Below are 15616 nucleotides of genomic sequence, written 5' to 3'. Positions count from 1 at the left end.
GATTATTTTCACCTTGTTGAACCTTTCAATAATTTTAGTAATAAAAATGCAAATGTTAACTACTTTTGTTTTATATAACAGGCTTTGTCTTATTTAAAAGATTATGGGTAATGTAACTTTTTTCTTTTAATCATGTGAAACTTTCTTGCTTCTCAGACAAAAACGAAGAAAAGATTTCAATTTCAGTAGTTGTGATACTGCAAAGTTGTACCTACTACAGGCTCCTCTCTCTGACCCTGTCTTTCTGCTGGAGGTTTTATTCTTTCAGACACCAGCCACGGTTTACCACTCTCATTGCTTTTTTATATTCCTAGGTATAAAGAAAAAATAGGGGAAAAAACAACTAATTTTAGGTTTGATAAGAGTGTCCAGCAAGTTGGCAGAAAACCTTCTGTCTTTGAAAATAAGCCAATTAAAGTAAATGAGTGAAATGTATTTGATTAAGTTTTGTATAGCATACTATTGTCTCCATAGCATAAGCAATATGCTATTTCATATTTTAGCATAAATTTTCCTATTTACATATAAACTCCTCAGATCCATGTTTTCCATGATAGAAAAAAAATAGACTATTTGACTTGTCATGATGATTTTAATTAGGTTCTTGATTTTGTATTTTAACTTATATTTGTTCAATTTATGAGAACATTAGAAACACATATTACTTGTTTTACATACACATCTTTCTGTAAACATTGAATATTTACTATGAAATATGGAAATTTTTTTATTCGAAATGTATTTTATTTACATTTCAAATGATTTCCCCTTTTCTAGTCCCCACTCCCCGAAAGTCCCACAAGCCCCCGTCTCTCCCCCTGTCCTCCCACCAACCCCTTCCCACTTCCCTGTTCTGGTTTTGCCGAATACTGCTTCACTGAGTCTTTCCAGAACAAGGGGCCACTCTTCCTTTCTTCTTGTACCTCATTTGATGTGTGGATTATGTTTTAGGTATTCCAGTTTTCTAGGTTAATACCCACTTATTAGTTAGTGCATACCATGATTCACATTTTGAGTCAGGGTTACCTCACTTAGTATGATGTTCTCTAGCTCCATCCATTTGCCTAAGAATTTCATGAATTCATTGTTTCTAATGGCTGAATAGTACTCCATTGTGTAGATATACCACATTTTTTGCATCCACTCTTCTGTTGAGGGATACCTGGGTTCTTTCCAGCATCTGGCAATTATGAATAAGGCTGCTATGAACATAGTAGAGCATGTATCCTTATTACATGGTGGGGAATCCTCTGGGTATATGCCCAGGAGTGGTATAGCAGGGTCCTCTGGAAGTGTCATGCCTAGTTTTCTGAGCAATTGCCTGACTGATTTCCAGAGTTTTTTCTGGCTGACTCCCAAGCTCATGCTTAGTTGCCCCGGACCTCCTTTCAAGGAATGGTGGACAATGTCCACAGTTGCATGGGTCCTCCTTCATCAATTAACAACCCCTCACAGACATGCCTAAAGACCATTTTCATCTTAGTGATCCATAGTTGCTATACTTTTCTCAGGTGGGTACAAGATATCCTCAAAGTTAACACTAAGATGTTTAAATAAGATTTTTTTTAAGTACAAGTGCTCATTTTATTTCAACGTTCTTCATATGATGGTCGACTATGCTCATTCTTTTAGCTGACTCTCTTAAACATGGCAACAATAAATATGTATGTGCAGTTATGTGTGTGAAAAGCTGACTTAAAGTCCTTCCACTAGAGAGGGAGAAGTTATATACCTAGACTAGATTTCATTTTTATTGCTAGTTTCTTCAATAACTACCTTATAGATCGTCATTCTATATCTCCACTGATCATTAACACAGTACAAATATTTTTCACAGATGTACAGAAATAATTGTAAAATACCTATTGAACCCAAAATACCCTGAAAGCTAAAGAAATCGTGGGCAAAAAAATAATACCAGATGCCTCACAGAAACATAGTAACAAGAATGAATTGTGTAGCACCCAAAAACAAAAGGGAAGAATTATGAACAAGGTAGAATCTCAGACTCTTTTACAGTCTCCAGTTTAGATTAATTGCACTCTCATAAAGTTCTACTTTTATTTTGATACTACACATTGGATATTACACTGAATCACACTAAGATATGTTTTCCACTCACACCTCACTATAGATGAGAGAGAGTCCATTTCTCTTGTGTACCCACTGTTATGTACCTATTAATTGATCCAAGGCTATTGGCCATTATTTTTTGCTGATTTTTGCACCAGGAAGCAGTGTGTAACTGAGTATTCTCAGTGCAACTTCTATATAGTTCTTTTTTACACTGTCTCCTGATTAGTTTAATTCATTTATTTTCAACTCTTCTTGTCTCTTTCATACAATTGATGTATTTATTTTATATTTTATGCTTTTTATTTCTTTTTTATTAGATCTTTCCTTTATTTACTTTCCAAATGTAAACCCAAAGGGTTCCAATGCATGTAATAAGGATACATTCTCTGCTATGTTCATAGCAGCCCTATTTATAATAGCCAGAAACTGTAAAGAACCCAGATGTCCCTCGGAAGGAGCAATGGATACACAAAATGTGGTATATATACACAGTGGAGTACTATTCAGCCATTAAAAACAATGAATTCATGAAATTATTAGACAAACTGCAGAATTCTTAGATGAAGCTGCAGAATATCATCCTAAGTGAGGTTACCCAATCACAGAAGAACACTCATGGTATGCACTCTCTGATAAGTGGATATTAGCCTAGAAGTTTGGAATACCCAAGACACATATCACAATTCACATATCAAATGAAGCCCAAGAAGAGGGAAGGAGAGGCCCCTGGTCCTGGAAAGACTCAGTGCAGCAGTGTAGTGGAATACTAGGTCAGGAAAGCAGAAAGAGTTGGATTGGGGGGGGAGGGGGAGGGTAGAGGGCTTATGGGACTTTCGGGGAGGGGGAATCCAGGAAAGGGGAAGCCATTTAAAATGTAAATAAAGAAGATATCAAATAAAAAATATTGTCCACTTTCCTAATTTCCCCTTCAAAAATACTCTATCCCATCCCCCCGCCCCTGCTCACCAATCTACCAACTGTATCTTCCCTGTCCTGGAATTCCCTACAGTGGGGCATCAAGCCTTCACAGGACCAAGGGCCTCTCCTCTCATTGATGTCTGACAAGGCCATCCTCTGCTATGTATGCTTCTGGAGCCCTGGGTCCCTCCACGTGAACTTGTTGGTTGGTGGTTTATTCCCTTGGATCTCTGGGGTTACTGATTGATTCATATCGCTTTTCCTTCTAGGGGGTTGCAAACCCCATCAGCTCCTTGGTTCCTTTCTGTATATCCTCCATTGCAGATCCTGTACTTAGTTCATTGGTTGGCTGTGAGCATCACTTCTGTATTTGTCAGTCACTGGCAGAGCCTCTCAGGAGACAGCTATATCAGACTCCTGTCAGCAAGCTTTTGTTGACATCCACAATACTGTCTGGGTTTGGAAAGTATATATGGGATGAATCCCCAGATGGGACGGTCTCTGGATTGCCTTTCATAAATTCACTGTTTTTAGTAGTTGCCTAGTGCTCCGTTGTGTAAATGGACCACATTTTCTGCATCCACTCCTCTCAGAAGGAGAAATGGATTCTTTCCAGCTTCTGGCTCTCATAAATAAGGCTATTATAAACATAGTGGAGCATGTGACCTTATTACATGTTCAAAGATCATCTTGGTATTTGCCTAGGAGTAGTATTGCTGGGTCCTCAGGTAGTATTTTGTCCAATTTTTTATAAGAATTTCCAAAATGATTTCCAGAGTGCTTGTACTGGCTTGCAACCCCAGCAGCAATGGAGGAGTGTTCCTCTTTCTCCATATCCTTGTCAGCATCTGCTGTCACCTGAGTTTTGATCTTAGCCATTCTTATACATTTTGTTGGAATCTCAGGAATGTTTTGATTTGGATTTCCTTCATGACTAAGTATTTTGAGCATTTCTTTAGACGCCTTTTAGCCATTCAGTGTTACCTCAGGTGAGAATTCTTTGGCTCTGTGCCTCATTTTTCATAGGGTTACATTGTTCACTGGATTCTAAGTTCTTGAACTCTTTGTATATATTGGATATTAGCCCTCTATCAGATGTAGGACTGGTAAAGATTTTCATAATCTGTTGGTTGCCATTTTGTACGATTGATAGTAGGTGAAGGGGGAGCACCATCATAGAGGCAGGGGCAGGGGGATGGGACAGGGAGTTTAAGAAGAGGAAACATTAGCTGGGTGGTGGTGGTGCACGCCTGTAATCCCAGCACTCTGGGAGGCAGAGGCAGGCAGATTTCTGAGTTCAAGGCCAGCCTGGTCTAAAGAGTGAGTTCCAGGACAGCAAGGGCTACACAGAGAAACCCTGTCTTGAAAACATCCAAATCCACCCCCCCCCAAAAAGAAGAGGAGACATTGAAAGTGGATTCATTAGAAATGTAAATATAGAAAATATTAAAAAAGAAGAACAAAAGCATCATTAAATAAAGCCGGTTGAATCATGTTCTGTAAATAATAAAACTATAAATGTTTGCTTCTTATATAAAATCCTATGTTTAATGGTTCCCCCCTCCCCAATGAAAAGAATACAGCAGTGTAGGTATCTAATTTATAGGTCTGTTTATTACTCAATGTTTGTAAGCTTATACATCAATCCAGTAGTTCCTTCTCAAGTCCCATGTGTCTGGTGACATCCAGGAGAGTGAATGTCATGGCTTAGTGGCTTCTACAATAATACAGACTCATTTCTTACTCTACCAAACAAAGAACTGTAAAGCATTGTCCAATAAATATTATTCTTTCATATTACCCCAAGACACGATTAGAAATTATGAGTTCAAAAAGTAAAAATTGGAAAGATGATTTTACTGATTTCAACTAATTTTATCAAAGGGAATTAAAGAGGGGAAATGAAACAAGAAAAACTATTTTAGTGCAATACAAAGACACATGAATAGATATTTTCATAATGTTTTCATTAAAAATTTATGACACTGATAACTCCTGGGCTGGTGGGGGTGGGAATAGCTGCATGTCAAGGAGATCAGAGGTGCATGCTGGGAACAAATGACACTGCTGCCTGCACATGTGCAGCCTCGGCGCCAGGCAGAGCTCCTGTTTTCCAGCACTGCTGCCTTCAGGCTGTATGGCCCCAGGCAATTGCCAGACTCCACCATTTCAGGGAGATGCACATGCAGCTGACCTCATGAACATTAGTGAGTCATCCTGGAGAGGAAGCAGCATAACAGAGAAAGTCCCACATGCAGCATCCTGGAGCACATCGAGACTGATGCTGTGGAAGCTCTGGTTTACATGAGTTCTTGGGGACAGAGGTCCCAGATTAGAGCCCTCACACCTGTCTTTGATTCTGGTTACATCACCACTGCTGTACAGCATGACAGAAGACCTACTTCAAAATTTCCCACCTTTAAGATCATCTTTGCCCACACACTTACCTTTTATCCGCATCTGTGAGGTGATGACTGGAACAACAAGTTTGCAAGGTCAGATGAGCTGTCTCGCCACCACAGAACTCACATTGGAGGGAAGAAGCTGGTGTGTCCTGTGTGTGACTGGCACTACATACAGTGTGACCACCTGACAAAGCATGCTCATCCACACATGACAACCAAGAAGATCCCAGGCTGGCAGGAAGAGGTGGGCAAGCTGAACAGAATCCCCTTGGCAGAGAGGCCCGGGAGCATCCTCGAACCCTTGCCGGTCTTTGGCTGAGGCACCCTGTGGCATCCATCACCTTCAGACTTCTTCAAAAGCCTCTTCAGGAATGGAATCTATGTTCCTCTCCACAAATAAACATGGCCTCTGGGCTGTTTAATGGGGGGGGGCTGTTTCTGATGGAAGTTTATTAATTTACTTTTCTGATTGGAAATCTGTTTGGTATCTTTCCTTGTTTAGAACTTTTTCTCTGTCTCTCTGTATGTGTATCTCTGTCTCTCTGTCTCTGTCTCTGTCTCTCTCTCTCTCTGTCTGTCTCTCACTCTTGTAAGGAAAAGGAGGAAAATTTGCTCTAAATCATCAGCATTCAAACAAACATTTCTGCAATACAATTTACAAAATCTGGATTTTTTGGTACTTTTCTGCTCATGTTTTGTAGAAATGAGACAGTGTTCTTATATTTATAGTTTTTTTTAATATTTTTATTTTCTACATTCTTTGTTTACATTCCAAATGATTTCCCCTTTCCGGGATCCCCCCTCCCCATATGTCCCATAAACCTTCTTCTCTCCATCCCTTCTCCAATCACCTCCCTCCTTTTTCTCTGTCCTTATATTTATACTGTACTCAAACTACCCATTTGTGGAGAGACAATTTTGCAGCCTTCTTTTCCATGTTTTGTAACAAAGTTTTGTACTTATCCTGCTTGGGAGTAAGCCTGGTAGGTAGTCAGAAAGAAACAAAATAACAAGTATGATACCAGCCTTGTATAGTGATTGTTTTAGATCAGAACTGGTTGAATAGAGAAGACTTAAAATGGAAAATAAACTTGGTGGTTAGTTTCTTTGTATCAGTTTCAGAGGGAATTCTAGCAATCAACCTTGTTTCCCAGAGAACTATAATTGTGGTTGTGTAGAAATAATCATGTGAGTCTGACCATCCATGGAGGGTGTGCCCAGGTCTGCCTGGGCTGCTTGTTGGGCAGTTTAGCAGGATCAAATGTGGAATGGCAGCCCAGAGAAAATGATCCCATGCCCTGTCTGTACTTAAGCAACGGAACCAAGAATGTAGACACAGAAAGTTTTAGATTGCACGTTGGCTTTTGTTGTGGTTTTACCCTGCATGCTGGATTGATGACCACACAGAGAAAAGGAAATGTTTTATTGGTTGGTTAAACTTTCCACCAAAGTGCAAATTCCACAAAGCAAGGCCTTTGTGCAGAGTTGGCTCTGCAGTTCAGATGCATTTCCCACATACAAAATACTGAGAAATGTGTCACTAAATGGCAGTAACTGTCACCTAACTTCTTTTCCAGTCATTGTGTGTGAAGGAAATTATTTTGCTCAAACAAGAAGACTTGGAATGGCGATTTTGTAGCTTGCCTGAAAACAGATCTTAGGCACTGCTTTTATGCCTCAGGAGCAGGTGTCCTATACACAGGTGATCGCAAAAAAAAGGTAGTTTTAGTTAAAATTTTGGAAGCTCAGGCAACACAGTAAGTGTGAGAACAGGTAAATTGCATTGTTTTGGCAGCCTGAGAATATTGTTGTGAGGTATGAATTAGGTGTTGTATTTGCCTTTTAATAATTGGCGTTTTTATTTAATTATATATTTTTATGTTCTATATTCTTTGTTTACATTACAAATGATTTCCCCTTTCCCAGTTCCCCCTCCCCATATGTCCCATAAACCTTCTTCTATCCACTCATTCTTCAATCACCTCTCTCCTTTTTCTCTGTCCTGATACTCCCCTCCAATGCTGGATCAATCCTTTCCAGGATCAGGACCCTCTCCTTACTTCTTCATGGGAGTCATTTGTTATGCTAATTGTGCCTTGGGTATTCAGAGCTTCTGGGCTAATTAATATCCACTTTTCAGAGATTGCATTCCATGTGTATTCTTTTGTGATTTGTTTACCTCACTTAGGATGATATTTTCCAGATCTAACCATTTGCCTACAAGTTTCGTGAATTCATTGTTTTTAATTGCTGAGTAGTATTCCATTGTGTAAATATACCACGTTTTTTGTATCCATTCCTCTATTGAGGGACATCTGAGTTCTTTCCAGCTTCTGGCTATTATAAATAAGGCTGCAATGAACATAGTGAAGCCTGTGTCCTTATTGCATGCTGGGGAATCCTCTGGGTAGATGCCCAGTAGTGGTATAGGAGGGTCACCTGGAAGTGTCATGCCCAGTTTTCTGAGGAATCGCCAGACTGATTTCCAGAGTGGTTGTACCATCTTACACTCCCACCAGCAGTGGAGGAGTGTGCCTCTTTCGTTTCTCTTGGTGTTTAACTTTACTAAATGTTGACAAGGTTGAAATATTAAACAGATAAAATAATGTTTTGTGGTCAGATATTTGAGTCTTATATAACCTAACTATTACATGGTCATACATTGTATGCTACTTGATCCATGTAAGGTGCCTCTGCCTTTAGTAGATGAGTTCTGTATGTACATGAGTTTAGGAACTGTCCAGACAGCTCTCCAGGCAGTGTTGGTATTGTCTTTCAACATAGTGGAATGAAGGAGAACTAACTGTATCTATAGCTCATGTGTGTCGCAGCACCCTGAGCCTGTCCACCTGTCTTAAGTCAGCGTCCATGACTGTGTAAGTTACAATGACATCTAATTTAATGTTTTTGTCATTGTCACATGTAGAGGGATGTTTCATGTCCTGGCATTTCTCCAGGAAACAGAAGGCCCTGAAATGTTTGGTTGCTCATCACAGAACTTTCTCTGACCAGTATTCTTTCTGAACGACTGAAGTGTTTGTAGATTTATCAACCCCTTTTCTGAAAAAGGTCGCAACACATTTCTAATGAAAAACCAAGGTGGAAAACAGCTCCTATCTTAAAAGGACACCTGAGTTCCAGAGCCATGGGAGTGGCTGCTCCCTTCAAGGCCCTCCCCAACTCCCCATGTTATGATGGTGACCCCAGTGCCCCTTATCCCTGAGAAGTTCTTCATTTGATGTTGTTCACTTTGTTTAACCTTTCAATAGTTTTAGTAATAAAAATGTAAATGGTAATTACTTTTGTTTTATATAACAGACTTCAAAGTCTTCTTTAAATGAATTTGGGTAACTTATTTAAATGAATATGGGTAATATCACTTTTTTTCTTTGAATCATAAGGAGATCTGACACCTGCTTCTAGAGTGTCTGAAGACAAATACAGTGTACTTACATATAATCTTCAAAACAAATGATATTACTATGGAATAAGGAATGAACAAAGGAGGATAAGCATGGATTTACGGAATGATATCCATGTGTCAATTTGACAGGGGATAAATTTGGCTGTTTCGTTTGTCTAAATGATTTAAACTTAAATATGTCGAGTAAGGAGGGAATTTCAACTAGGTAAATTCCTTTCTATAGCCATTTGAAATAGTCATATTTGGCTTGAAGGCTTCAGTATATATGTTTATTACCTTTAATATATTTATACTTTGTTTTGCATTGCATTACATATTCTTAATAAATTTTTAGTGTTATTTATCATTTCTTTTTTCATTTTCTTATTAGATAATTTCTTTATTTACATTACAAATGATATTCCCCTTTCTCATTTCCCCTCAAAAACCACCTATCCCATCCCCTCCTGCTGCTCACCAATGCACACACTCCTGCTTCCCTGTCCTTGCATTCCTCTAATCTGGGGCAATGAGCATTCACAGGTCCAAGGGCCTCTCCTCTCATTGATGTCTGACCTGACCCCCCCCAAAAAAAAAAACAGGAAAGAGAAAGTTATTGTTAAAAATAAAAGAGCATTTGTGGGAATCACCATCCCTGACCTCAAGCTATACTACAGAGCAATGTTTATAAAAACTGTACACTATTTGCACATGGACAGACTTGTCCATCATTGGAATAATATTGAAAACTCAGAAATATAATCATACAATTATGGATGCTTGCTCTTTGACAAAGAATCCAAATTATACAATGAACAAAGGAAAGCATCTTCAAGAAATGGTCCTAGAATAACTGGCAATCATTACGGAGATAAAAGAACCTTGTGACCTTGCAAAAAATTTAAATCCAAGTGAATCAAGGATCTCAGCATAAAACCCAATACACTGAATATAATAGAAGAGAAAGTGGGAAAGAACATCAAACTCATTGGCATGTGATAAAATTTCCTATATAGCACTCCAGTAGCTGAGGATCTAAGATCAAGAATTGATAAATGGGACCTCATGAAACTGAAAAGTTTCTGGAATGCAAAGGACATGGTTAATAGACATACCAGCAACCAGCAGATTGGAAAAAAAAATCTTCACTAACTCAACTATCCAAAATAAATAAGAACTCAAGAAGGTAATTTCCCATTCAACTCAATCAAATACAGGATATAGAACTAAACAGAGATCTCACAACAGAGAAATCTCAAATAGTTGAGAAGCACTTGAAGAAATGTTCAAAATCCTTAGTGATCAGGGAAAAGTGAATCAAAGTGATCCTGAGATTCCACCATACACCAATCAGAAAGGCCCGGAACAAAAGCTCAGGTGAGAGCACATGTTGGGGAGGAGGTGGAGAAAGAGGAACACTCTTCTATTGCTGGAAGGATTGGAAAATGGAACAACCACTCTGGAAATCAATCTGGAGCTTTCTCAAAAAATTGGAAATAGATCTAAAAGGAGATTCATCTGTACCACTCTTGGGTATATACCCAAAAGATGCCCCACCATGCGATAGGGGTACATGCTCCACTATTTTCAAAGAAGTGGTAATTTCCCCAGATGTCCCATATTGGAAGAATGAATACAGAAAATGTGATTCTTTTCCACAATGGAATACAATTCTGCTATTAAGAATGAGGACATTATGGATTTTCAGGCAAAGGTATGGAATTATAAAATATTGTCCTGAAGTAGGTAACTCAGACCCAAAAGGACATGCATGGTAGGAACTCACTAATAAGTTGATATTAGCCAAAATGTACAGAATACCCAGGATTCTGCAATCCACAGAACTCAAGAAGATAAGCAAGATGAGGGGCTCAAGTGAGATTGCCTCAGTCACACTTGGAAGAGAGCCGAAAGCAATCATGGGGAAGGTGAGACTTGGGAGACTTGTAGGAGGGAGAGAATCCAGGGAGGGAAAAGGGAACATGATTAACTATTTGTCGGGCAGATGGGGAAGCAGGAGTGAGGCTCTTTGGTCCAGAAGAAGGAATGCAAACAATCAACCTTGGAAGGTAAGAGGTGGGGGGCCTTCTAGAATGTAACAGAGACCTGTGGGCTAAGAAACCCCCAGGACTCATATGGAAGAATCTTAAATGTAATATATAACAGAGGGGAGAGGGAAGTTGTAGAGTTCGCTTCCAGGAGAAAGACAGGGGATCCAGTGAAGAGACAGGGAAAGCATCCCATAGTAAAAAATTTTGACCCAAAATTGTTCCTGTCTGAAAAATAATGACCCAAATTTTTCCTGAGGGAAAAAATGGAGAAGAATGTGAGGGAAAGAAGGTCCAGTAACTGGCCCAAAATGGGATCTAGCTCAAGGGCATGCTCCAAAGCCAGACACTATTTCAGATGCCATGGTGTGCTTACAGACAGGAACCTAGCATTGCTGGCCTCTGAAAGGACCAACAAGCAGCTTAAGGAGTCAGATGCAGATACTTAGACCAAACCAATGCACAGAAGCTGGGGACTCCTGTGTTTGAATTAGGGAAAGACTGGAAGAAGCTGAGGAGGAAGATGACACCAGAGGAAAACCAGCAGTTTCAACTGATATGGACCCCTGAGATCTCTCAGACACCTAGCCACCAACTTGGTAGTATATATTAGCTTATATGAAGACCCTAACACATATACATCAGAGGACTGCTTGCTCTTTCCTAGGTGAATGAAAATACACCTGACTCTTGAGAAACATGAGGGCCCAGGGAGTGAGTACACTTAGTTGGATGGGATGTAGAGGTGGGGACAACATCCTAGAGACTGTGGTGGACAGAGGAAGAATGGGAAGAGGAACTGTAGGAGGGTGGAGCAAAAGGTGATAAAGACTGGACAGTAAAAGATTAAAGATAATTTAAAAAGAGAGATAAATAAGGTAAATTCACACTTAAAAGTTGTATATCATTCAATCCTTTTGGAATATGTTTGTAATATATTTAGTATAAGTGGCTTTTCACTTGGCTTCTACCAACGACAATAATGAGTGACTCTGTGCTATGTGCTTATATAGGAGGATCGTTTTATCAAAACATGAAGGACTACTTCTCTAAGTCCACATAGTGTAAGTGTAAATTAGGCTGTATCCATCCTGCCTAAACCAGAAGCAGAGAAGATGCCTTGGGCAATTTTCATGCCAACATCACAACAACCTTCTTCAGGTGTTTCCTAGTGCTGCTCTTTTACCTGCAAATAACATAATTTCACTTTTCTCAATGGATGAATAGTGTTGGATTGTTTAAATGTGGCATATTATTACAACCTGTTCTTCAGGAGATAAACGTGTAGGCTGCTTCCAATTTCTAGTTATTAGAAATAGAACAGAAGTGAACCTATATAAGTAAATATCTGTTGTAACATATAGTGTCAATTGCATATATGCCCAATATTGGTATAGCTGGATCTTTTGGAATATCTATTTTCATTCTTTTGTGAAAATTCCACCCTGAATTTCACAGGGACTCTTCCAGTGTTCACTCAAATCAACAGCAAATGAGTCTTTTGCTGTTCCCATCATCCTTTCTATCATTTGCTGTCTTTTTAAACTAATCTTAGACATTCTGACTAGAGTAGGATAGAATCATATAACAATTTTCCTTTGCGTTTTGCTCAGCACTGACAGAGATGCCTTAAAATCCTCTCATTAACCTTCAGAATTTTATGTGGAAGAGGAAACAAAAATATTTACTCATGTATTCTAATAACAAAATAAGGCAATGCTTCTTTCTCAATTTTTCATTACTTATCATAAAAAGAGTGGAATTATATGAAATATTATCTCCTGCATGCACTGATATTATCATAATCATTTCTATTATATTATAAAATATAGTGAATCTTGACTAATTGACCTGAGGAAGGAGAATGAGTGCAAGGAGGAACCTGAGATTATGTCAAGCTAAAGAAACACATGTCATAAAACCACACTTTTTTGAACTTCCTGTCTCCTAAGTGTACTGGCTAGTTTTGTGTGTCAACTTGACACAGCCAGGAGTTATCATAGAGAAAGGAGCTTCATTTGGGAAAATATCTCCATGAGATCCAGCTGTGGGGCATTTTCTCAATTAGTGATCAAGTGGGGAGGGCCCCTTGTGGGTGGTACTACCTTTAGGCTGGTGCTCTTGGGTTCTATAAGAGAGCAGGCTGAGCAAGCCAGGGGAAGCAAGCCAGTAAGAAACATCCCTCCATGGCCTCTGCATCAGCTCCTGCTTATTGGTCTGCTTGAGTTCCAGTCCTGACTTCGTTTATTGATGAACTGCAACATGGAAGTGTAAGCTCAATAAACCCTTTCCTCCCCAACTTGCTTCTTGGTCATGATGTTTGTGCAGGAATAGAAACCCTGACTAAGACATTTAAGTGTACATCCTGGAATCTATACTGTGTTTTTATATGCTGGAAGAAACACCAAAGGGAATCAAAGAGATTCCTATAGCCCTCTCCTGATCCAGCCATAGTAGGTATATTTTCATATGCAATACAGTCACAGGTTCCATTTAGGCTTACCCCAATCCATAATGGCGAGGAAGAGGAACTGTCTCAAGATTTTCTCCAAACCACATTATTTTCTTCACTTTGAGTCCTGAGAGTCTCTTACCTCCCATGTCTCTGGTACATTCTGGAGGTTCCTCCCACCCTCCTACCTCCGGTGGTTGCCTGTTTCCATTTTTTCTTCTGGACCTCAGGGCTTCATTCCTTTTCTGTCACCCAATAACAGATCAGAATCCCTTTTCCCCCAAACCCCCACCTGTCTGTCCACTTTCCCTCCCAGGTCCTTCCTATTCCCTTGTGATTGCTTTCTTCTCATTCCTAATGGTACTGAATCATCCTCACTTGGGTGCTTCTCCTTGTTTATCTTCTTGAGTTCTATGGACTGTATCTTGGGTATTCTGTATTTGTTTTATTTCTTTTGATTTGTGGTTAATATCCACTTATTAGTGATTACATACCATGCATATCTTTTTGTGTCTGAGTTACCTCATCAGGATATTGTCTAATTCCATCCATTTGCCTGGAAAACTCAGGATGTCCTCATGCTTAAGAGTTAAATAGATTCCTTTGTGTAAATGAACCACATATTCTGTTTCCATTCTGCTATCTGGGACATCTTGGTTGTTTCCAGCTTCTGGCTATCACAAACAAGGCTGCTATGAACATAGTGGAAGACATAACCCTATGCAATAGTGAGGCATCTTTTGTGTATATTCACAAGAGTGGTATTGTAGGGTCTTCAGGTAGATCTACTTATGTTTTTCTGAAGTCTCCAGAATAATTTCCAGAATGGTTGTACCACTTTGCAATCCCACAGGCAATGGATGAGTGTTCCTCTTTCTGCACATTCTTGCCAACATTTGTAGTTAGCTGAAGTTTTCATCTTAGATATTCTGATTGGTGTAAGGGAGAATCTCAGGGATATTTTGATTTGCCAATCTCTGATCACTAAGGACTTTGAAAATTCTTTTTTTCTTAAAATTGTATTTCCCTCTAATTTATTATGTGTGATAATTAATGCTGATCATTATTGGAATTTTATTTATAACTTTCTCTGAGAAAGCATTCTGGGCATGACTCTGAGGATATATTTAATGTTATTAGATTCTGTCTATACTTAAGTAACTGAAATGGTCAAAGTAACAATACAAATGGGATCTACTATTCCTGTCATAGTTCCTGGTATGTATAAAAGGACAAAGCTTACTGAATATGAGGATTCATTTTCCTCTGCTTCTCAACTAGATGAACAATTTTACTACCTATAAACTCCTGACATCAGAACTACTGTATGATGATAACTTGAGCCTTCAAATAATGAGCTATTTTTTCTAATGTAAATAATTATCTAGAGTTCCTTTTCACAGAAATAGGATAATATTATTTTTTAAAAAGTGTTGCTACAATGCACAGGAGTGAGTTTGATTTTATTGTATTAATAAATTTTGACTCAGTCATGGAGAGTGCTTTAATAGTTAATATTTTTATTGAATATATTCTTCATTTACATTTCAAATGCTAAAACCTTTGCGGGTATACCACCTCCAAAAACCCCCAAACCCTCCTCCCACATCCTGGCTCCAATTATATATCCCTCCACATGACTGACTCCCATCTACACCCCCTCCCCCACTGATTTCACCACACTGGGGCATCTACTGAGCCTTCACAGAACCGAGGGCCTCTCTTCCCACTAATTCATGACAAGGAACTCCTCTGACATATTTTGGCTGGAACCATGTGTATCCCTTAGTTGTTGGTTCAGAATATGGGGAGAGTTTTATGTTAAGAATATGGAAGAATTTGGTCAAATAACTTTCATTTTTTGAGCAGTACTTAGAGTGACATTCTTTTGTAGTTTGGAAGAAAAAATTTATTAAGTGATTCTAGAGGATCTGTCACATGAAATCAGGTGCCTGATTAACAGAAGTGGAAGGGAGTACTGTAAATGCAATCTTCCAAATACTGTGTAGAATCAAGAGTCAGGCACACTGAAGTCCAAGCAATAACATAATTTAATAACATTCTTTAAAATAGATAAGAATATGTAATACATAACATAAAATAATTACAGTGAGTGAAACTATTTGTAACAATGAAGTTAAGTAAAAAACTGAAATTGTTTCTTGTAATAATCTCTTCTGCTATGGTTAACAGGGAACTAGAACGGAACATTGAAATAGCATGACCGGCACCTTCTTCAGTCATTAAGAAGTTTCTATTGTGGAAAGTTCTATGTTGATGTTGTTTCATTGTCCTCTGCTAAAGGAAATATAAA

At 38.8% G+C, this 15616-nt stretch overlaps 1 protein-coding gene across 1 annotated transcript in view; it reads right to left on the bottom strand.

The window, feature by feature from the left end:
- Positions 1-5454, bottom strand: part of LOC127672289 (STAM-binding protein-like) — a 72614-nt gene extending 67160 nt beyond the window's left edge. Inside the window, exon 1 of the mRNA XM_052167428.1 lies at positions 5442-5454. Within this exon, the coding sequence (XP_052023388.1) occupies positions 5442-5454 (13 nt within the window). The remainder of the gene's footprint in view (positions 1-5441) is intronic.
- Positions 5455-15616: the final 10162 nt, after the last annotated feature.

The sequence above is a fragment of the Apodemus sylvaticus genome, chromosome 1 (genome assembly GCF_947179515.1).
Source record: "Apodemus sylvaticus chromosome 1, mApoSyl1.1, whole genome shotgun sequence".
NCBI lineage: Eukaryota > Metazoa > Chordata > Mammalia > Rodentia > Muridae > Apodemus > Apodemus sylvaticus.
This window is presented reverse-complemented; position numbering and strand designations above follow the sequence as displayed.